The sequence below is a fragment of the Staurois parvus genome, unplaced genomic scaffold, assembly GCF_062004578.1.
Source record: "Staurois parvus isolate SC_StPar_1 unplaced genomic scaffold, SC_StPar_1.0 ptg000574l, whole genome shotgun sequence".
In the NCBI taxonomy this organism is placed as follows: domain Eukaryota; kingdom Metazoa; phylum Chordata; class Amphibia; order Anura; family Ranidae; genus Staurois; species Staurois parvus.
The window spans coordinates 7,247,469-7,272,436 of NW_028318370.1; the positions used below are offsets into that span (position 1 = coordinate 7,247,469).

At 44.3% G+C, this 24,968-nt stretch overlaps 1 protein-coding gene across 1 annotated transcript in view; it reads right to left on the minus strand.

Moving 5' to 3' along the window:
* The window catches only part of STYXL2 (serine/threonine/tyrosine interacting like 2), a 129,465-nt gene that overhangs the window by 76,314 nt on the left and 28,183 nt on the right, over positions 1 to 24,968 (minus strand). Inside the window, exon 2 of the mRNA XM_089691944.1 lies at positions 10,256 to 10,387. Within this exon, the coding sequence (XP_089548070.1) occupies positions 10,256 to 10,365 (110 nt within the window). The 5' untranslated portion in view covers positions 10,366 to 10,387. The remainder of the gene's footprint in view (positions 1 to 10,255; positions 10,388 to 24,968) is intronic.

Consider the following 24,968-nt stretch of genomic DNA (forward strand, 5'->3'; position numbering starts at 1 on the left):
ATATATATAGTTTTTGCACATTTTTGTGTTTTGTTTTTTGCACGGAGAGAATATATTATTTATAAAGGTAATGCACTAGATTTTTGAATTTGTTTTTTTCGAGGTACTACGGGATGTAAGGGAATTTCTTCCTACTGGATGAACAAAATCTGGATATTTGGACAATTTTCGGACACTATTTTTGTTTGTATTGGGACATTTTTGGGACAGTTTTGGGACACTTTGTATTGGACTTTTTTTGATTTCGAATTTTATTATTATATTTATTTATTCGAATTTGTTTATGTAATTTCAAAAAGGTTATAATATTGATTTTAAAAATGTTTAGGAGGTGCAGGGTCCAAAAGAATCGCCGTCAAAAACCAGGGCTTAGAAAATGTCCCAAAAGTCGTGAAAACGGTGGACACATGCACGGGTCCAGCTATGTGATAACCATATCCCAATAGCCTTGTGTACTCTACATACTGGGGTGTCAACAAGCACCCTTTTTTTCCAATATTTGAAACAGCTGCGACTTTATCTGCTCCCCTTCCACCCCCACCTTACCCAACAGAGTCAGCCGTTGCCTTTAAATGACAACTGTGACAAAATAGCGTAGGTGTCATTCTCAGTCTCTCACTTTAGCGTGGAAGAACTGATAAATGAAAAGCTTAGCCAAAGTGTAACAAGTACCAAGGGAATCAATTTATGGCAAAACAAGAAAATTAGAAAATGTCCCAGGGCTGCGCTAAACTGTGAAAAGTATTTCAGCGAGGAACAAATGGATGCCGTAAATTTTTATTTCCCCCCATTCTTTTCTCTCTGTCTCGTTCCCCACACCTTTTCTGGCTGATATGGATCTTTCTGTAGTTTCAGTTCTTATTGTAACCATTAAAGAACACAGCATGAGCTCCTCCATGTACAAAGGAATTTCTGTATACTCTAACCCAACCATTCTCAACCAGGGTTCCTCCAGCCATTCTCAACCATGGTTCAGTCCAGAGGAGGCTAGGGGTTTCTTGAGCTGTGGCTAACTGACCTCCCGTCTGATGGTACCTGCATAGTTCCAGGTCCAACACCACTTGGTAGAGCCAGCAGCAGAACTGCAAGGGTGGCATTCTAACCACCACTGTAAGGGAGGCATACTTTCCGCTGACCACCACTGTGGGGGGCAGGCATTCCTCCAACTGTCCACTACCAATCTAAGGGGCATTTGCCTGATGACCCCAATGGAATAATCATAGCAAGGGTTTCATGAGACCTGAACATTATTTCAAGGGTACCTCTGGGGTTTTAAGGTTAGGAAAAGCTGTGTTAACCTATTTTAAGTAGAACTTCAGTCATATTGGATACTATTTATACTATATTTTGCTCCCACTTTGACCACTTGAACCATAGATGTAGGAGATACACCTTACAAACCTTCAACAGAGCAATTAGGATGTATCTCCTACATCCTGCTCCTGGTAGAGCCAGCAGCATGACAGCAAGGGTGGCATTCTGACCATAACTGGAGGGGAGCATTCTTCTCACTGACCACTACCATTCTAAGGGACATTTGCCCAATAACTCTAGATGGAATCATCATACTAGGGGTTCCCTAAGACGTGAACATTATTTCCAAGGTTCGTCTGGGGTTATAAGGTTGGGAAAGGCTGTTTTAACCTATTTAAGGGGAACTTCAGTCATGAAAGACTTTTCTATCCGTTGTAAGGATGCTATTTGTACTATATTTCACCCCCACTTTGACCACTTGAGTGCCATAGATGTAGGAGATATGTCCTACAAAAACTCTTTAGGATGTATCTCCTACTTCCAGCTCCTGGTAGAGCCAGCAGTTTGACTGCAGGGTTGGCATTCTGACCACCACTGTAAGGGGGGGTGGTGCATTCTTCCCAATGACCCTAGATGGAGTAATCATAGTAGGGGTTCCCCGAGACCTGAACATTATTTCAAGGGTTCCTCTGAGGTTATAAGGTTGGAAAAAGCTGTTCCAACCTATTTAAGGAGAACTATTTTGGCAGAGTTTTTGTGTTGCCCAGGGCAGCACAAAACCTAAGTACACCGCTAGCCATAAACAGGGGTGTATTTACTACAAGGCAAACAAGGCATTTGCCTAGGGTGGCATTCTTCAAGGGGGGCAGCACTGCCCCTCAGAAGAAGGGACAGAAGAAGGGACACACGTGGCATGGAGACCTGGTGGGTTCTGAGAGAGGCTGCGGGTTTCATGACGGTGTATGCACAGCCCGACTCTCGTAGATGTCCAGAGCTGTGAAGATGAGTGTCTTTCTCTCTCTCGCCATGGGGGATGGTGGCTGGTGTATGGAGGGCAGTGGTAGTGGAAGGCTTTCCTGGGTGGGAGGCAGGGGTGTTGTTGGTCAATGTCAGGCTCTCTCTGCGATGGGGCATCGATTTTTGTGTTGCCTAGGCAGCACAAAACCTAAATACACCACTAGCCATAAATGTAGGTGATACACCTACAAAACTTCAACAAGGTTATGAGGACGAAGCTTCTATGTCCTGCTCCTCTCCCCTGCAGCAAATATTGTCGATTCCACGCTGAAATTGCTATGTACTACAGAGACAGAACCACTATAAAAATGCAGCAACCCTAAATTTTACTGTTTGAGCTGTTTTGGTGAAATTAGCTTAAAAAAAATCTAAGGGGTCTATTTTACCCATGATGTTTGTAAGATGTGTGCAGTGTCAGTTTCCATTTGCCACCAATCGCCAGGGGAATGTAACAATCTCTAATATTTGATCCTAAGAGAAAATAGCCATAAGAACATTCGATCTTAGGAGTCAAAGAACATTCTCCAATAGAAAAAAAAAGCCTAACACTAAAGGCTAAGACTATTCAAGCAGAAAGGGAAAAAAATAACTGGGAGACCTCAACAGTGTGTACAGTCTATGTAAGGGACCGCCCGGCGGTACCACTAGCACTCCACTGATCAGGCGTCCCCAGAGCACGGAATCTAAGCCTGAATCTAAGTACTTGTTCACTAGGGCCCCTGATGGTGGGGATGGACTTGGAGTACCCTGAGACCAGGTCGTGGCTACTGAGTATACCTGTCAGTGGTGGGGTAGTCACCAGGGGCTCCCACGGGGAAGAGCCTGATATGAGGAGGTCGGGTGACCCCGCTGGGATGGATGGATGGCTGAGCAGATGCGAGGTCAGACAAGCCGGGTCGGTAACGGTGGGGACAGTGCGGTACAAAGCAGCGGGCAGAGATTAGTTGGGTCACACGCCAGGTCAGCAACAGAAGGTCAGATCTAATAAGGGGCATCCAGGAGAGAGGTCAGGCAAGCCAAGGGTCAGAGTAGGAGAATACAGCAAGGTCAGGTACAATCCGGGTCAGTAACTTACAGGGCACAGGTTCGCAGGTTCAGGGATACAGGAGAGACCAGAAGGCACTGAATGACAGCTCAGGGCCGTTTAAATATCGCGCCCTGCGCTGTCATTGGTGCCAGGCGCGCGCCCGCGGCTTCTACTGCGCATGCGCGAACCCGAACGCCGCGGCCGGACAGGACCTAGTGCCCGCGTCCCTGCACAGAGCGGCGCACTGCGCCTGCGCCGGGACCAGCGCCGCGGGGATCCCTGACAGTCTATGGCGATTCCTGTGCAAACTACCAAATGATTGGGTGAAGGGCTGAGCAATCCTCCAGCTGCAGTATTAAGTGAAATATTTAGCAACAGTATTACCACTTCTAGATGTGACAGATGTAATTTAATCATATAAAAACATCCAATGCGTTTCGGGGGCAACAACCCTTCCCCTTCATCAGGGACGTAACAAAATGGAGGAGGATTTTAATTGGAACCAAAGGAACCTGTAATTGAGTCTAATACGAATTTTACCTATTACTGCAAATATGCACTGTGGTCAGCGACAGTCCATATAAGTCCTCCTTCTATTTTGTTAAGCCCTGATGAGGGGGAGTGTTGTTGCCCCGAAATTTGTGGGATGTTTTACGTGATCAAATCACAAAATTAAAGTATCTTTGAAGCTTTCATCTTTTTGATTGGTGTCTATTTCTGTATGCTTTTGCTTTGAGACGTTTCTGGGTACCCATTTAGGGGGGCCTTTTCGTTTGAGAGCTGTCTCTCCAGAGCCAATGAGCTTTTTTGAAAACCTGCTTGTTTCTGATTATTTGAATAAGCCTTACAACTCCAGTGCCTTTGAAAGCTGAAGTCTAGGTATGATCCGTATTGCATAGTTACAATGGACCAACTTGGACCGATGTAAGTATGCCCATCTCATCTCATAGCGCTCTGGATGGCAAAGATCAGTTGATACTACTACAGAGATCACCACGATCTTCTGGGTCCTGTGTGGCTTCCCCTCCGCACACTGACCACAGGCTGTCTCTCGCTTGGCACAGCCTCAGTCACAAAACACCTTGTATTTTTTCAATGAATACAAGGCATTCCCTAATTGGACGAGGCAAAGATTGTACCCCCCCCCCCCTCACCCTGTCCAATCAGAAGATATTCTTTGAGAAAATACAAGGCATTCTGTGAATGGTGGCATTGCCGAGCAGGCAACACCCATTGAGGAAGTCACTTGGTACAGGACCCAGAAGATTGTAGCAATCGCTGTAGTAGTGGTGACTACTACAGGGATTGTCACCTTCCATAACAGGCAGGTTGGTATGTGATATGCATGCTTACATTGCTCCAAGCTGGGCCAATGTAACTATACCATAAAGATCATACCTAGACTTCAGCTTCAATGATTTCTTTCTTGGGAACAAATATGCAGACCAGGAAAGTTCGAGGAAAGACAGAAATCCTTGTCCTTGGTCAATGACTTAAGGTATTGAAGTAAGACAATCAGCATGACAGCCAATCAACTAGAAGGCAAGGACAGCAATGACAGCCAGGGAAGATTACCTTCAACCTTTTTTTAAAAGCCTTTATAACTAAATCTTGAAGGAGTACGAAACGCGTCAGTGGAGCAGAATATGAACAGGAGATATGAGGAACATGGAACAATAAAGTTTGTTAAAGGAAGATTACAGTTGTGTGGCTGATACTTTTACTACTCAGTTATGGGGGTGTTGTGGGGAAGAGACGGCGACCGCTGAGGGTACAGCACCTAGGGTTGGTGAATGCAGCCAAGGGCCAGCTTGGGTGCCATTGCTCTGCTGTAGCCTTATAAATGGGTTCCATAAAGGGGGGCTGAATAGATTATACTGAAGAAAAAAGAACACATATACATATATATATATATATATATGTATGTGTGTGTGTGTGTGTGTGTGTATATATATATATATATCTATATCTATATATATCTCAAACTAAAGCAGATCTAGATTCATGACTACATTATTATTAAGGCACATTTTTAAATACAAGCAGTCTAAGTCCTGAATGTGACCTGGTATCAGCCTCTTGCACTCCCTGTACACCAGAGCAGGAGTGCTAAAGGAAGAAGCAGCAAGGAGCCAATCAGTTCATGTGCTATAAACACGTATGCAGAAAAGGAGGAGAGAGCAGAGTGTGCTGCGCTGCTTCTACTTTCACTGTCCAGTCACAGATTGGGGGTAAGTCCTTGATGACCTAGACTCAAAGTGGGAGGAATGAGGTTGGCAATCAGACTGCGGACATCTAGTGGCCAAAAAAAGTACTACAGAGGAAATCTCCACATTGCTGGTAATAGTTGCAGCAAAAGCTGGTGTTATTTTATCTTTTATTTTGTTATTTTTGGCCAGAGCTCTGCTTAAACTGTCAGTTTCGCTGCAGACAAACAAGCTTCTGGATATATCTCCATCTCCCCTCACATACCGTCAGCGCCGATTAGCATAGTCAAATGAAAATTAGGTATGCAAAAATATGCCGCTAAGCCCTATCTGCATATGCATAATTTAATTTGCATGCTTAAGCAGCTCCTCAGATGCATGTGTCATTCTCACTTGTTCTGTAGCTGGAGCCATTTGTGAAGATTATAACGGCGTCTCCATCTTTTATTACGCTGCGGGGAATAGGACAGCGCCGATCCTTCAGAACAGAATTCCGCCGGTAGCAGAACTGTATATTTCATGAACAAAGTTTTCATCTATAGAAGTTTTACAGCTTTTAAAGCACAACTGCAACCCTGTGAATTGCCTAAAAAGATCGACCTGAAAGGTTCCTTTAATAAAAGAGGCATTATCTCTGCCCCAAGCTACATCACCAAACTGGTCTCAAAATATCAACCAAACCGCTCTCTTCGATCCTCCCATGACCTTCTGCTCTCTAGTTCCCGTGTCATCTCCTCCCATGTTTGCCTCCAGGACTTCTCCCGAGCTTCTCCCATCCTATGGAACTCCCTACCCCAATTTGTCCAGCTGTCTCCTAATCTATTCACCTTTAGATGATCCCTGAAAACCTTTCTCGTTAAGGAAGCCTATCCTGCTTCTACCTAGTAAACTGCCATTTATTTCCTCCATCAGTTCATCCTGCCCCCACAGCTATTAACCTTTGTATCACTCAACCCTTCCTCCTAGATTGTAAGCTCTAAGGAGCCGGGCCCTCTGTTTCCTCTTGTCCCAAATTGTATTGTAACTGTAATGTCTGCCTTCATTTTGTAAAGTGCTGAGCAAACTATTGGTGCTATATAAATCTTGTATAATAATAATAAAAGTATAATAATTATACTCCCCTCTCCGGCACCCAAATTACCCTACAATCCTACCGTTCTAATGCCACAGACAAGGGTGGACTGACAACTCATGGGGCCCCTGGGCAATAGGGGATCATGGGGCCCCTGTGTCCATGCCCACACTCAAACCACACCCAAAAAAAGCATATGAAAGGGGCATTTCATGGGGCCCCCTACTGACCCCGGGCCCTCGGGTAGTGCCCGAGTGCTCGAATGGTCAGTCCGCCCCTGGCCACAGCCTTTCTTCAGGAAGAAGCAGCATTGCCAGCCTGCCGTGCATGCTCTTTCTGTTGCAGCCCCACAGCCAATCCCATCCGCTTGGGGACTAGAGAAGATATACAACGGGTAAAATAAGTATTGAATGCGTCACCATTTTTTTCAGTAAATGTTAGGGATGGATTGATGCCGGTACTCATACGCGTGAAAATACTCCCGATACCTTAACCAATACTTTGTTTTGCGATTTGCATTAATGAACACAAATTGCACCGCAAAGATTAGCATGCGATTTGAAGGGGAATGCGATTCTTGTCCAAATCCCATGTTTTTTTCCCCACTGCTCCTGTGTGAACCCAGACTTGTCATAGCCCGAGTTCACACAGAAGCGGTGCGGAAGACTCGCTGCAGGCATCCCATGCTGAGCGTTAAGCTCCGTTCACACCAATGCGTTTTTTAGAGCTTTTTGCAGAAACGCACTACAGTCCATGTAACATGGTTTCAATGGAACACGTTCACATCTCTGCTTTTTTTCAGCTATTGCGTTTTTGGAAAGGGTCAGGGACTTTTTAAAAAGCAGCATTTTTGCTACAATAGAGTTCAATGGAGAAGCTGCTGAAATGCATGATAGTATGTCTTTTGCCACATTTTGCATTTTTATTCTGCCCAGCAAAAAAAAAGAAAAAGAAAAAAGAGCTGAACAAAAACACAAAAAGTGGTATAAATGCGTAAAAAATGCATGTAGAAAAACGCAAAACGAACTGCGAAAAGCACTTCAAAGCAGACAAAAAGCAAACTGCATAGATGTGAATGAAGCCTCAATGGTAGGAAAGGAGAGAAAGTGGCGGGGATTGAAGTTCCAGACGCTTTCTTTTCTCTCCTTGCAGCGATGACAGTTCGGGCTAGAAGGCATCTGATTGGTCAGCTGCATATACAGACTGATTTTACTGTTGTGGATTTAGTAACACTTTAATACAACTTTTCCTTTCAAAAAAAGTGAAGCTGTCAGCTATTGTAAAAGTGAACGTCCACTCTAAGAGCCCACAAGATGTCCACTAGTAGGGGAATCAATGGTGGAGAAGGATCTGGGGCAGAGGCGTCCCTAGGGTTGGTGTCACCCGGTGCGGTAACACTTGGTGACACCCCCTCCGACGATCCCCGCAGAATGGATCGGATCTGCGGATTGAGCATAATGGATCAGACTTCGATCCATTATGCTATATCCGCAGATCCGATCCATCCTGCGGGGATCGTTGGCTTACTTTACAACTTACCATTCTGTGGAGCGGGTCCGGTGTCACCCCAAGCGGTCGGTGTCACCCAGTGCAGACTGCACACCCCACACTTGCCTCGGGACACCACTGATCTGGGGGCTCTGGTAGATCACAAGCTTAATAATGGAATGCAATGCCAAGCTGCGGGTTCTAAAGCGAGCAAAATCCTCTCTTGTATTAATAGAAGTATAGACTCCAGAGAGAGAGATATCATTTCCCCCGATACAAATCATTAGTAATACCTCATCTGGAATATGCAGTTCAGTTTTGGGCACCAATTCACCAAAAGAACATTGGGGAACTGGAGAAAGTACAGAGAAGGGCAACCAAACTGATAAGAGGCATGGAGGAGATCAGCTATGAGGAAAGATTAGAGGAACTGAATTTATTCTCTCTTGAGAAGAAAAGATTAAGGGGGGATATGATCTCCATGTATAATACATAAGGGGGGATATGATCTCCATGTATAAATACATAAGGGGGGATATGATCTCCATGTATAATACATAAGGGGGATATGATCTCCATGTATAATACATAAGGGGGGATATGATCTCCATGTATAAATACATAAGGGGGGATATGATCTCCATGTATAATACATAAGGGGGGGATATGATCTCCATGTATAATACATAAGGGGGGATATGATCTCCATGTATAATACATAAGGGGGGATGTGATCTCCATGTATAATACATAAGGGGGGATATGATCTCCATGTATAATACATAAGGGGGGATATGATCTCCATGTATAATACATAAGGGGGGATATGATCTCCATGTATAATACATAAGGGGGGATATGATCTCCATGTATAATACATAAGGGGGGATATGATCACCATGTATAATACATAAGGGGGGATATGATCTCCATGTATAATACATAAGGGGGGGATATGATCTCCATGTATAATACATAAGGGGGATATGATCTCCATGTATAATACATAAGGGGGGATATGATCTCCATGTATAATACATAAGGGGGGATGTGATCTCCATGTATAATACATAAGGGGGGATATGATCTCCATGTATACGAAATAAGGGGATATATGATCTCCATGTATAATACATAAGGGGGGATATGATCTCCATGTATAAATACATAAGGGGGGATATGATCTCCATGTATAATACATAAGGGGGGATATGATCTCCATGTATAATACATAAGGGGGATATGATCCCCATGTATAATACATAAGGGGGGATATGATCTCCATGTATAATACATAAGGGGGGATATGATCTCCATGTATAATACATAAGGGGGGATATGATCTCCATGTATAATACATAATGGGGGATATGATCTCCATGTATAATCCATAAGGAGGGATATGATCTCCATGTATAATACATAAGGGGGGGATATGATCTCCATGTATAATACATAAGGGGGGATATGATCTCCATGTATAATACATAAGGGGGGATATGATCTCCATGTATAATACATAAGGGGGGATATGATCTCCATGTATAATACATAAGGGGGGATATGATCTCCATGTATAATACATAAGGGGGGGATATGATCTCCATGTATAATACATAAGGGGGTATGATCTCCATGTATAATACATAAGGGGGGATATGATCTCCATGTATAAATACATCAGTGATTAATTTAGTGAACTCGGTGTAGTTATTCACCATGAGGTCATCACAGAGGACAAGGGGGCGCTCTTTACATCTGGAGGAAAAGAAATGTAATCTCCAAACACAGAAAGGTTTCTTTACAGTGAGAGCTGTGAAAATGTGGAATAGACTCCCTCAAGAGTTGGTTCTGGCCAGCTCAGTGGATTGCTTTAAAAAAGTCCTGGATTGTTTCTTGGATACACAGAATATAACTGGTTATAACATTTATAGGTAAAGTTGATCCAGGGAATATCAGATTGCCTCTTGGGGGATCAGGAAGGAATTTATTCCCCTGCAGGAGCAAATTAGATCATGCTTTGCTGGGTTTTTACCTTCCTCTGGATCAACTGTGGGTGTAGGATCATAACTTTTTTTTTTATGGTTGAACTGGATGGACTAACTATGTAATCAAACCAATCACTCTTCTGGGATAGCAAATTGGTTTATCCACAGGATGACCATGGTGCAGGTTAGATTTGGTACTCACTTGGTAGGCGATGGGCTACGCAGGTAGCGTGCTTGGACAGCCAAAACATCATCATCATCATTTTTATCAGGTACAACTTGTTCCTTTTCCTCGTCTGGAGCTGTTGCCATTGTGATTGGCAGATTGATGGACCTGAAGGAAAATAGTGAAGTTTAGGATTTAGTAGTGAAGTAGGTTAGAGAGTCTTAGAGAAAGGATTAGGAAATGAAAAGGTATGATCATATAGATATCTCCAGCAAATTCACAGCATACACAGTCATTAGGGATGAGCTCAGTGGCTGTTTGGTTGTTCATCTGGACGCCAAATGTTTTGGGCGTTCAACACGGATGAGTGTGGTTGGCTCCATCTGTCAATCGTTCCTACGGAAGCAGCTACTGCATCAACCACTGACATCACCCAACCCATTCACTTACATTGCCAGGAATCCCACGAAAGCATACGGGCAGGCAAAGGAGCCTTACAACGTTGCCTAAATGTGGCCACATGGTCATATTTGGGTAATAATGTCACCTATGCCCAGGGGCGGACTGTCAACTCATGGGGCCCCCGGGCAATAGGAAATCATGGGGCCCCTGTGTCCTCGCCCACACTCAAACCACACCCAAAAAAGCCTATGAAAGGTACCAGGGGCATCTTATGGGGCCCCCTACTGACCCCGGGCCCTCGGGCAGTGCCCGAGTGGCTAAATGGTCAGTCCGCCCCTGCCTATGCCCACCCCGTTCCTTTATATACCTGCATGGGTAAAGCTTAGGTTCACTTAGGTGGCCATATTCATAGGATGGCATTCAAGCATAAAGGCACCACCTGACTGGCCCTCGACAACACAAAGCACTCCATAAAGTGCGTGAACTCGTTTTCTAACTTTGATTAATGATCCTCATTGGAGCAATTAGTTGAATCTGCCCATACACATGAGATCCTCACCCAGTTCATTTCTCCAATTTATCATTAACTCAAACTCATCAATTTTAATATCAAAGTGAAGTGAAGAAAATGCATCTACACAGAAAAAATAAAAATCATAAACTTTGAAAAGTTATAGGTTCATGTTTCGTATCACTAAAATTGATACAAATTCTGGAGTGTGTATGATCCTTTATATACCTTATCAGTTAAAAGGCAAGTATCCCCAAAGCACAACAGGACTCCAACGCGTTTCGCCAAAGGTTCAATCTTAGTTTTGATTAAGGCTTTTTCTGAAATGCATTCGTGTCTTGTTAGTCATGGCGATACACCGGGTAACTTGCCCTTTAACCAATACAGCCTAATAAGGATTGTAGATGGACTCCGACATTTCCATCAATTGTAATGGTATAGAAAGGCAAACAGAAGCCTAGCTGTTGAGACCAATATTCCATAGGCAGCAGAGGTACGGAGACTGAGCTAATTATTTTGTGTGTGGTTGACCTTTTGTATCATTTTTCAATTATTTGAACAGGGTACAGCAGGCCATACACTAGTAGACTTGTGTTTGTAATTTTTCAATTTTTTTAAGAGCGATCGTTCGATTTTCTAACGGTTTATGGTGTCAATGTTCATTTTCAACCACAGCGATGAGAAAATTTGAAGGAACAACATGGACAATTTTGCATGAATGAACAATGAATATGGAATGTTGTTCATTCCAAAAGTGAATGTTAAAAGCAAATACAATTTTGAAATATGAATTTGAATGCTTGGCCAGCTTAAAGTGACACTAAACTCTTGGGTTTTTTTTTGTTTTTTTGGTTTTTTTTTAAATATATTTCGAGTATATATTCCTAACTCAAAAAAAAAATTCTATTGCTCCTCCAAATCTCCAATTCACTTTTTTGTTTGCTGCTGTAATCCAACTTCCTGTAGAGCAGTGGTTCTCAACCTGTGGGTCGCGACTCCCTTGGGGGTCGAACGACCCTTTCACAGGGGTCGCCTAAGACCATCGGAAAACACATATTTCAGATGGTCTTAGGAACCGAGACACCGCTGTCAAGACACGTGTCAATCACACCTGGGCACGCCCCCCTCTCCGGGTAGGAGGATTTAACTCCCTCTGCCTTCGCTGATTGGTAGACAGGTCCGTCCCTGATTGGTTGGGTTTTGTGCCGGAACGCGCGCAGCTGTTGTGCGGAAATCTCCCGCCGCTCTGATCATTCTGAAGTTTCCCGCCCTGAATGACCCGACCAACCGTCCCCATGAACTGCCTGAACGTGGCTGATGTCATGCCCGGATCACTTAACAAGATCAGAGGGCAAATCCAGGTTAGTACCTACCCCATTGTACAAGTGGGGGGGGGCTTTCATTGTACCCCGCCCCAGATAAATTATTATGGGGGGCAGATATATAATTTATGGGGGTGATACATTATTATAGAGGGGGAGAAGGGCAGACAAACTATCATTTGGAGGGGGCATTTTTATAGGGATGAGGGGCAGATTATTTGGGGGGGGTAATCATTATTGGGGGCAGATGTATTTTTATGGGGGTGATAGATCATTATAGAGGAGGGGGCTAATCATCATTATTGGGGACAGATGTATTTTTATGGGGGTGATAGGTCATTATAGAGGGGGGTGGGGTAATCATCATTATTGGGGGGCAGATGTATTTTTATGGGGGTGATAGGTCATTATAGAGGGGGGTGGGGTAATTATTAGGGGGCATATGTATTTTGATGGGGGTGATAGGTCATTATAGAGGGGAGTGGGGTAATCATCATTATTGGAGGCAGATGTATTTTTATGGGGGTGATAGATCATTATAGAGGAGGGGGCTAATCATCATTATTGGGGACAGATGTATTTTTATGGGGGTGATAGGTCATTATAGAGGGGGGTGGGGTAATCATCATTATTGGGGGGCAGATGTATTTTTATGGGGGTGATAGGTCATTATAGAGGGGGGTGGGGTAATTATTAGGGGGCAGATGTATTTTGATGGGGTGATAGGTCATTATAGAGGGGAGTGGGGTAATCATCATTATTGGAGGCAGATGTATTTTTATGGGGGTGATAGATCATTATAGAGGAGGGGGCTAATCATCATTATTGGGGACAGATGTATTTTTATGGGGGTGATAGGTCATTATAGAGGGGGGTGAGGTAATCATCATTATTAGGGGGCAGATGTATTTTGATGGGGTGATAGGTCATTATAGAGGGGAGTGGGGTAATCATCATTATTGGAGGCAGATGTATTTTTATGGGGGTGATAAAAATATTTCACAATATATAATTACATATTGTTTTTGTGAATAATCACTATGCTTTAATTATGTTCAATTTGTAACAATGAAAATATATCCTGCATATCAGATATTTACATTACGATTCATAATAATAGCAAAATTACAGTTAGCAATGAAGTAGCAACGAAAATAATTTTATGGTTGGGGGTCACCACAACATGAGGAACTGTATTAAAGGGTCGCGGCATTAGGAAGGTTGAGAACCACTGCTGTAGAGGGTGGCTATGTTTGCTCTGCATGGTCCTTCTGTATGTAGGAACATAGCCACACTCTCTTCACATCTAAGAAGGACTATGGACTATGGGATTTGTAGTGTGCATAGAGCAGTGCACATGACTGCAACAAATATGCATTGCTTTGACCCATGAAAAATGCTTTGTGGCCCCCGACTTAGGCTGGGAAGGTCCAATGACCTTGAATGCCACTGACTAGTGAGGGTGTAGGCTAGGGAAAGTTTTATCCAGCCCCAGAGCACGTTGTAGACGTAGAAAGAGAAAGCATGGCTGCCGCTCACCTTGCCTGGCCCGAGTGGTTGGCAGGTAAAAGCGGCCTCTTCTCGATTCAACCAAGCCATGCCCCAACGCGTTTCGCCCCACCCCCGTTCCAAACAAATGGAATTGAGAGGGGAAAAGGAGAAAAATGGAAGCTCATAGAGGATATCACAAGGAGGCAGATAAACACAGTAATCAGCTATTTCATAAAAAATACTGTAGATTGCAGGGACATAAGGTGATGGATGTGTATAGATTATTTTTGTAAAAAAAAATTATATAATTTAGTGTCACTATAAGTTAGAATGGGGGGGCTGTGACCAAACTGTAATGCTTAACCGCAGTGGAGGTCAGGGACCTAATTATGCTATTGGGGTATCTGGATAAAAAGGCTGACTGGTAGGCAGGTGCAGGTAGTTACTTTCCCACTAGGTGGCTCTGTACCAGAATAGTGGCTGGTACAGCAGGTAGTGACACTGGGTGTTAGGCCCCTTTTAGGCAGAGCCCTCCCTCAGTGATGTCATATATAAGTCAGGTGGGGAGGAGCACACACACGGTTGGGGCATGCAAGCTAAACACCCCACATCCATGAGGATGTAGCCAGCACACATAGGCCCTGGACAGAGCAGGAGGCTGGGTGGACCTATACACAGATGGAGAAAGCCCTAGTTGTTCTGTCCCTTATGGAGGTGGGGGTTAGGTCCTGGACAGAGCAGGAGGCTGGGTGGAAAGGACCTGTATGCAGGAGGAGCTAGCGGTAGTCATTCTGTCCCTTATGGAGGTGGAGGGCTAGGGCAGATTGTAAAAGGCCTTTTAGACCAGGCTGGAGATCCTTAGGTGAGGCTGCTTCCCTGGAGGGTCCCCGGGAAAGATGTACCTAGCAAGGAGGTGACTGCAGAAAGCACAGTCCTGTGAGTACTAATGATCCTGGGCAGAGGAGAGACTTGTAAGGGATGTGGCTTTTGAAGTGCTTCACATACTTTCACTTATGATTTCTGCGGACTGCCCACTGTGATTGTGTAATGTTAAGTAACTCTGCAATGTATGTCCGTTTGATGTGACTGTAATGCTGTTTCCAGAAGACCACCAGTAAAGTACAGCAAAACTATTTTGTGCGTGGACATTCCTTCCATTAGGGATACAAAGGTCTATGAACGGGAACCTATGGCAAGGAGCACGGCACAAGATAGCGGCAGGTCGGGGCTCAGCAGTAGGAACAGTGTTCTACTAGGGATGGAATGGGGGAAGGGAATGTGCTTTGGTGCCAAATCAGCCAACCATGTACACACTGGATTGAATGCCATATCTTCTGGCAGGTGAAACATTTACCATATATGTATTTCCTGGAGTTCATCATGATAACCTACCATTGGCTCAGGTCTACCCCAATGGTAGGCTGACATGATGAGCCTCCAGAAAAAGAAAACTATGGAAAGTACGGATAACAATTTTCCATATTTTCCTGAATCTTCTGTTTGAGAGACCAAGATTTAGGATACTGCAAGCCTGTCTATCTATTGTATCTGATGTTTGCACACACATACACAGTTTAGTGAACCCCAAGGCAGTAATTGGTTCCATCAAACAGTCTACGTCTGGATACTTCCAGTCCTTCCTTTCACCTGGGTGAAATCTTAGAACTCGGGATTTCTCTTTGAGTGAGAAGTACACAGCCAGGGTTAAGAGAGTTTCCTATTTTTCCTTTATTAAATTGTTTTTTTCTCAGAAGTATCTGATAAATTCCACCGTCCCGTACCCTGCTCCATATTCATCTCCGTACACATCTGACGCGTCTGATGTTGGCGCAGCCCGGCGCTCTGTAGTCCGGCCACTTGTCTTATTTATGAGTCTCTTACACGGACGGATGTTTCATCTCTCCCCGCTTTTATCTGATTACAAGACTTCAGAAACGAAAATGCTGAAAGTCTTTGGGTTTTGCTTGCAAAAAGGAAAGGGAGAGTAAAGCAAAACTGAGGTTTCTCAAACTCCCGAGAAAAAAAGTCAACTGGTAACAAGCGAAGTGAGATCTCCTAGTAGTGGCGCATTGAAACAACGCCGAGATCACTTTTATCTTTCCAAGTTCACGCTGAGTTTGCCGAGGAACCGGCTGAAAAATATTAGAGTTTTGGAACCTTTGTATGTTTTCATTTTTGACTGCACAAGTGACCCAATGACCGTTCTTTACAGCAGTGTCCAGCAGAAGACCATCTCTAGATAAAAGCCTACACAGCTATGGGAGAGTTGACTTTTTTCTTTTCTGATTTAGACTTTGCGATGAGAAAATGGCAATCCACAGGAGCTAAGACTCAAACATTTTTGTTGCGGTGTCCTGAAATATATATAAACCTAACCACTAAAATCTCATTGAAACGTTAAAGTGGAATTCCTCCCAAGACCTAACTAATGCAAAACCAGCTCCCACCCCATTCTAAAAACCAACTCCCACCCCATTCTAAAAACCAGCTCCCACCCCATTCTAAAAACCAACTCCCACCCCAATTCTAAAAACCAGCTCCCACCCCCATTCTAAAAACCAACTCCCACCCCCATTCTAAAAACCAACTCCCACCCCATTTTAAAAACCAACTCCCACCCCATTCTAAAAACCAGCTCCCACCCCCATTCTAAAAACCAGCTCCCACCCCCATTCAAAAACCAACTCCCACCCCATTTTAAAAACCAACTCCCACCCCATTTTAAAAACCAACTCCCACCCCATTTTAAAAACCAACTCCCACCCCATTCTAAAAACCAGCTCCCACCCCATTCTAAAAACCAACTCCCACCCCATTCTAAAAACCAGCTCCCACCCCATTCTAAAAACCAACTCCCACCCCATTCTAAAAACCAACTCCCACCCCCATTCTAAAAACCAACTCCCACCCCCATTCTAAAAACCAACTCCCACCCCATTCTAAAAACCAGCTCCCACCCCCATTCTAAGCCTAATCTATCTAACCCTGTAAAGAAAAGATCACTATACGTACCTGTTCTAGAGCCGGTCCCATCTGGTCCCAGGCTGAGCTGTCAGCAGCAGGTACTGTGTACAGCTGCGGCAGCTGACAACGGATGCCACAAAGAAAGTCTATGGGTGATGTCATCTCCTCTTCATTTCTCAGCCATTGTTGTCTCTCTTTCTATACAAGCCACCATTGGACACCGTCAGTATTCCTCCCACTGACACTGGTAGGGGCACTATTCCTCCCGCTGGCACCAATATTAGGGACACTATTCCTACCATTGAAACCAACAATGGAGCACTATTCCTCCCACTGACACCAATGATAGGGGCATCATTCTTCCCACTGACACAAACAATAGGGACATTATTTCTCCCACTGACCCCAAGGATAGGGGCACTATACCTCCCACTGACACCAAGGATAGAGACACCATTCCTCCCACTGACACTAAAAATAGGGGAACCATTCCTCCCACTGACACTAAAAATAGGGGAACCATTCCTCCCACTGACACCAACAATAGGGACACTATTCCTCCCACTGATACCAATGATAAGGCACTATTCCTCCCACTGATACCAACAATAGGGGCACTGTCATGCCTTCAGCAATTTGTTCTTTGTTAATTAGGCATTATTAGTATGCCTTATCAGTTTGTAATTCTCTGTTCATTGTGTAACTGCTCCATCTAGTGGCTGTTTGTATACACTGCATCTTTTCACAGTAGAAGTTTGACCCATTTCAGCTTCCATAGCTTGTAGCCTATGAACTCTGATTACATCATCAGCCCTGCTCATAGCAGCCATTTCCTCATCACAGACTCCATTCCTGTGGTAACCACGCTGCTGGTAGGATCCAACCCTCACATTCAGGTTCACAATAGCATCGTCGGTACGTCTACACACATGTCTATATCTTATGCATCTGTGTTTTATGTAACCTACATGTCTTACATGTGTTTATATGTGCATTGCCTTACTGTAATGTATAATATGCTTTGTCACATGGCAGACAGTGTTACTAAGCGCCTTATTTTCTGTTCCTCAGTTTCACCTCTTATATCTTTGCAATAAAGACAAAGTTGGACGTTGCTTCTTTGTCAACTCATTGCCGAGAAAGGTTTAGCTGTCTGTCAAGCTATGTACCTTCACACATAAGGAGGACAGAACAGTGAAACGACGGCTTCTTACAAGCTGGATACGAGGACTGCGACTCCTGAAGTCCTGACTGCAGTGAAACGACGGCTTCTTACAAGCTGGATACGAGGACTGCGACTCCTGAAGTCCTGACTGCAGTGAAACGACGGCTTCTTACAAGCTGGATAGGAGGAACTACGCAGCATCGCCACTCGCAGCGGTTGCAAGTGTGCTAACCCGTTCACAGCATCATCATGTCAGCAAGGGAATCCGGACAGTTCGAGACAAGGTCTCGCATCTCAGTTAACTCCAGAGGCTCAGGGAGATCTTTGAGCAGCTCCACCGTCGCCATTGCCCGCGCGAAGGCCGAGGCCGCCAAAACCCGCGCGACATTTGCCGAACAAGAAAGACAATTAAAAATAGAGAAAGCATGCACGGAAGCAGCTCTAGAAAAGCTAACTGTGGAAAAAGAAGCTGCAGCTGCTGTAGCAGAAGCAGAGGCTTTAGAGGAAGCAGCAAACTTCACAAGCGATAGACTCAGCTACATAAGTAGGCCCGAACCCAGTCTTCACAATAACTCGCAACGCACTTCAGATTACGTACTGCAACATGCTAAGTCAGAAGACGGCCTAAATTCAGGTCCAAGAGCGACATCAACCCCTGCTAAGGAGCTCCAACAGACTCCAGTCATACAACAAGCGACCTCAGTTAACCAAAGACCCTGCATGGAACAAGTCGACGGTTCCATAGGACATCAACCCTCAATGCAACCTGCATTCAAACCCACAAATGATCGCAGTATGGTCAAACCCTTTAAGGAAGAACAAGTAGATGGTGCCTATTACAGCAACAATCTGTCAAACAGAGATACAGGTATGTCAGATTTTCTAAAATTCTTTGCCCGACGTGAGTTAATAACCAAGGGACTCTCCAAGTTTAATGACAGACCTGAAAGCTATAGGTCATGGCGATCATCATTCAGGAATAATATCAGAGATCTGGATCTGTCTGCATGTGAAGAAGTAGATCTTCTTGTCAAGTGGCTAGGAAATGAGTCGACAGAGAATGCAAGGCGGATTAGAGACATTAATATTAACTACCCAATCAGAGGGTTAAACATGATATGGGAGAGACTTGAGGAGTGTTACGGCTCACCAGAAGTGATAGAGAACGCACTTTTCAAAAGAATTGAGGATTTCCCTAAGATCCAAAACAAAGATTCCCAGAAGCTAAGAGAACTGAGTGATCTGTTAACAGAGCTACAAGTTGCCAAAACTGAAGGAGACTTACAAGGTCTGGCATTCTTAGATACTGCACGTGGTGTAAACCCCATAGTACAAAAATTACCGTACAACCTGCAAGAGAAGTGGATTGCTCAAGGCTCCAGGTACAAGCAACAGTACGATGTCTCGTTCCCTCCATTCTCTTTCTTTATGGACTTCGTGCACCAACAAGCAAAAACTAGGAATGATCCCAGCTTCTCGATGTTTGACACCGCTTACCCCAAATCAGGTAAACCTATCTCACTTCGTAACATGAAAGGTACACCGGTTGCAGTACACAAAACCAGTGTGTCTCTTAAAGACTCCTCAAACAAAACCTACAGTACTACAGAGTCTGAGACGATCTCCACAAAGGACCCATGCAGAGAATGTCCTCTACATAAGAAACCACACTCATTGTTGAAATGCAGAGGATTTAGAGGAAAACTTCTCAGGGATCGCAGAACTTTCCTCAAGGAAAACCGCATTTGCTACAGGTGTTGTGCCTCAACCTCTCATCTTGCAAAGGACTGCACAGCGAACATCAAATGCTCGGAATGCAACAGTGAAGCGCACAATACAGCTTTACACCCTGGGCCAGCCCCATGGACTCTCACACCCCCAGACCAGGCTGTAGAGCACGGCGGGGAGGAGGGAGACACAGTACCTCCTGAAGTGACACCCCAGTGCACCCAAGTCTGTGGAGAAGGTCTTAGTAACAAATCTTGCTCCAAGATTTGTCTTGTTACAGTTTACCCCATCGGTCATAAAGAGAAAGCGGTAAGGTTGTATGCCATCCTTGATGACCAAAGTAATAGATCTCTTGCAAACTCAGCCTTCTTTGATATCTTCAGTATTAAAGGACACTGCTCTTCATATTCACTTAAAACTTGCGCTGGTGTGAGTGAAGAAAAAGGCAGAAGAGCTACTGGTTTCCAAGTCGAATCCATAAATAGTGAAGCATCCCTGCAACTACCTACCTTGATTGAATGCAATCAGATCCCAAACAATAGAGAAGAGATTCCTACACCTGAGGCAGCATTACATCATGAACATTTAAAGACCATAGCGCATCTCATACCTGCACTCGACCCAAAGGCCCAAATAGTACTTCTCCTTGGGAGAGATATCCTAAGAGTCCACAAGGTAAGAAAACAAATAAATGGTCCTCATAGTTCTCCATATGCTCAGAAGCTTGACCTGGGGTGGGTCATCATAGGTGATGTTTGCCTAGGAAATGTTCACAAGCCAACCACAGTGAATTCTCTTTACACAAATACCTTGGAGAATGGACGTCCATCCCTCTTTCAGCCTTGTCCTAACAGATTCCTTCTAAGAGAGAAGCCGGCAAGTGTGCTATATCCTGACTTTACAGAAACCGAGAACCACTCTTGCAGTGAAGACCAAGATCACTTGGGGTGCACGGTGTTCCAGAGGACAAAGGAAGACCACAAGATAGCTCCCTCTATTGAAGATGAGGCCTTCTTGGGCATAATGGAACAAGGATTCTTCAAGGATAAAACAAACACCTGGGTTGCACCACTACCTTTCAAAACACAGAGACGTCATCTTCCTAACAACAGGTATCAAGCCTTAAAACGCTTCTGTTCACTTAGACGCAACTTTCAGAAAAGACCAGAGATGATGGAACATTTCTTCTTATTCATGAAAAAGATGTTTGAGAACAATCATGCAGAAGTAGCTCCACCCCTAAAAGAAAAAGAAGAATGCTGGTATCTACCAATCTTCGGCGTTTACCACCCTAAGAAGCCAGGACGAATCCGAGTGGTATTTGACTCCAGTTCACAGTATGAGGGAGTCTCTCTCAATGATGTCCTTTTGACAGGACCAGACCTCAATAACACACTTCTCGGTGTCCTCATCAGATTCCGTAAAGAACCCATCGCTATAGTTGCCGACATACAACAAATGTTCTATTGTTTCCTAGTAAAAGAAGAGCACAGGAACTTCTTGAGATTTCTTTGGTTCAAGGACAATGACCCTACTCAAGACATCATAGAATATCGCATGAAGGTGCATGTTTTTGGCAACAGCCCATCTCCAGCTGTCGCTATTTATGGACTCAGACTCTCTGCTCAAGAAGGTGAAAAAGACTATGGGAAAGACGTTAAGAAGTTTGTTGAAAGAGACTTCTATGTAGATGATGGCTTAAAGTCGCTTCCCTCACCAGAGGCTGCAATCAGTCTACTCAAAAGGACCCAGAGTATGCTTTCCTGTTCAAACCTCAGACTTCATAAGATAGCTTCAAACAGCAAAGTTGTTATGGAAGCCTTCTCTACTCAAGATCATGCCAGTGATTTGAAAGATCTAGACTTAGCGACAGACCCGATACCCATGCAGCGCAGCCTAGGGCTCAGCTGGGACCTCAAATCTGACACCTTTACCTTTCAGGTCGACCAAGAGCAAAAGCCTTTCACACGACGTGGAGTGTTATCTACCATTAACAGTCTATATGATCCACTTGGATTTGCAGCTCCTGTGATCATCCAAGGTAAGACTCTGCTCAGAGAGTTAACCACAGATACGTGTGATTGGGATTCGCCACTTCCCTCAGAGAAAGAAGCACTATGGATAGCATGGAGAAACTCTCTACAGGCATTATCTAACTTACATATCTATAGGCCATATGCCCACTTCTCCCCTGCAGAAGTTCAGTCTAGGCAGCTGTGCATATTTTGTGATGCTTTGGTAAAAGCAATCGCTGCAGTCGCTTACCTTAAAACTATAAACATTAAAGGTCAAGTCCAAATTGGCTTTGTAATGGGCAAGGCAAAACTGGCACCAAGCCCTGAGATTACCATACCAAGACTGGAACTTTGTGCCGCTGTTCTGGCAGTAGAGCTGGCAGATCTCATTGTGTCAGAAATAGATATAAAACTTGTCAGTACAATGTTTCACACAGACAGCAAAGTAGTATTGGGCTACATTTACAATGAGACTAGGAGATTCTATGTCTATGTTCATAACAGAGTTCAAAGAATTAGGAGGTCAACACAGCCTACCCAGTGGTGCTATGTACCAACTGACCTCAACCCAGCAGACCATGCTACAAGAGCTGTTCCAGCAGCTCACCTTAAAGATACTACGTGGTTCACAGGGCCACCATTCCTCTACAAACCTGTACTTGACACCCTGGAGAAATACTCATTTCAGCTATTAGAACCAAATGCTGATGCAGAGATTCGTCCTCATATTTCTGTACTCACCACAAGAGTTTCTCACAAAGAGCTTGTATCCAAACGATTCAACAAGTTTTCTACGTGGAAATCACTGAACAGAGCTATAACCGGCTTGATCCACATAGACAGATCCTTTAGAGCCGCACCTACAGGATCAGATCACTGCAAAGGTTGGCATTACTGTCACAAGGCCCATACAGTGGATGAGCTCACACAGGCCAGAGACGTTATCATCCGTTGTATCCAACAAGAGGTTTATACTCAAGAATTTGAACTCATCCAAAATCAAAAGAGTGTTCCTAAAGACAGTTCCCTCAAGAGGCTTGACCCCTTCATAGATGCTAATGGACTGTTGAGAGTTGGGGGACGTATTTCAAATGCAAAGTTCGAGAGTAAAGAATGTAATCCCATAATACTTCCAAGCAATCACATTGCATCTTTACTTGTGCAACACTACCATGAGAAGACTAAACATCAGGGACGTTTGTTCACTGAAGGAGCTTTACGTACAGCTGGATTTTGGGTAGTGGGAGCGAAAAGACTTGTGAGTTGTCTTATTTTCAAATGTGTCACTTGCAAAAAACTACGTGGTATGTTTCAGTCACAGAAGATGGCTAACCTCCCTGCGGACCGACTCAGTATAGAACCTCCCTTTACTAATGTTGGTCTTGACGTGTTTGGTCCCTGGTCTGTCACCACACGGCACACTAGAGGAGGCCAGGCAAACAGCAAACGCTGGGCAGTCATATTTACATGCATGAGTATTAGGGCTGTGCATATAGAAGTTATCGAGTCTTTAGACACATCCAGCTTTATAAATGCTCTCAGACGTTTCATCTCCATCAGAGGCCCAGTTAAACTAATCCGCTCTGACAGAGGTACCAACTTCGTTGGGGCCTGCAAAGAACTGCATATCCCCTCAAACATTGACAGTGACCATGTAGAGAGATATCTTGCCGCCCAAGACTGTAAATGGACATTCAAACCCACATGCGTCTCACATGGGAGGCTCTTGGGAGCGTATGATTGGCATAGCTCGCCGGATCCTTGATTCTGTCTTTCTACAGCTGGGAACTTCGAGGCTCACCCATGAAACCCTCTCAACCTTCATGGCCGAAGTAGTGGCGATCATGAACGCCAGACCTTTGACTTCAATATCCAGTGATCCAGAAGATCCCTTCTTGCTCACCCCTTCCACTCTTCTCACCCAAAAAGTCGGTACAGCATCGGCTCCTCCTGGCGAATTTAGTGCTAAAGACTTGTACAAGTGTCAGTGGAGACGAGTGCAGACTCTAGCAGATACCTTCTGGGATAAATGGAGAAAACAATACATCTCTACTCTACATGTCCGGAATAAATGGCAAACCAGCAAACCCAACATGGAGGTTGGTAATGTTGTTCTTGTCAAAGACTCTCAGTCAAGAAGAAATGACTGGCCTTTGGGACTGATAACCAAGGTGTTCCCAAGTGAAGATGGGAAAGTCAGAAAAGTGGAGGTCAAGGTCTGCAGACAACAGGAGCCCAAACTCTTTCTCAGACCCGTTACTGAACTGGTTTTGTTGCTCTCTCCAGGGGTGATTTAATGTGGTATCCTTTAGATACCAGACGGGGAGTGTCATGCCTTCAGCAATTTGTTCTTTGTTAATTAGGCATTATTAGTATGCCTTATCAGTTTGTAATTCTCTGTTCATTGTGTAACTGCTCCATCTAGTGGCTGTTTGTATACACTGCATCTTTTCACAGTAGAAGTTTGACCCATTTCAGCTTCCATAGCTTGTAGCCTATGAACTCTGATTACATCATCAGCCCTGCTCATAGCAGCCATTTCCTCATCACAGACTCCATTCCTGTGGTAACCACGCTGCTGGTAGGATCCAACCCTCACATTCAGGCTCACAATAGCATCGTCGGTACGTCTACACACATGTCTATATCTTATGCATCTGTGTTTTATGTAACCTACATGTCTTACATGTGTTTATATGTGCATTGCCTTACTGTAATGTATAATATGCTTTGTCACATGGCAGACAGTGTTACTAAGCGCCTTATTTTCTGTTCCTCAGTTTCACCTCTTATATCTTTGCAATAAAGACAAAGTTGGACGTTGCTTCTTTGTCAACTCATTGCCGAGAAAGGTTTAGCTGTCTGTCAAGCTATGTACCTTCACACATAAGGAGGACAGAACAGGCACTATTCCTCCCACTGACACCAATGGTGGAGCACTATTCCTCCCACTGATACCAACAATAGGGGCACTATTCCTTCCACTGACATCAACGATAGGGGCACTTTTCCTCGCACTGACACCAATGATGGGGCACTATTCCTCCCATTAACACCAGTGATAGGGGCACTATTCCTCCCACTGACACCAACGATAGAGGCACTATTCCTCCCACTGACACCAATGGTGGAGCACTATTCCTCCCACTGA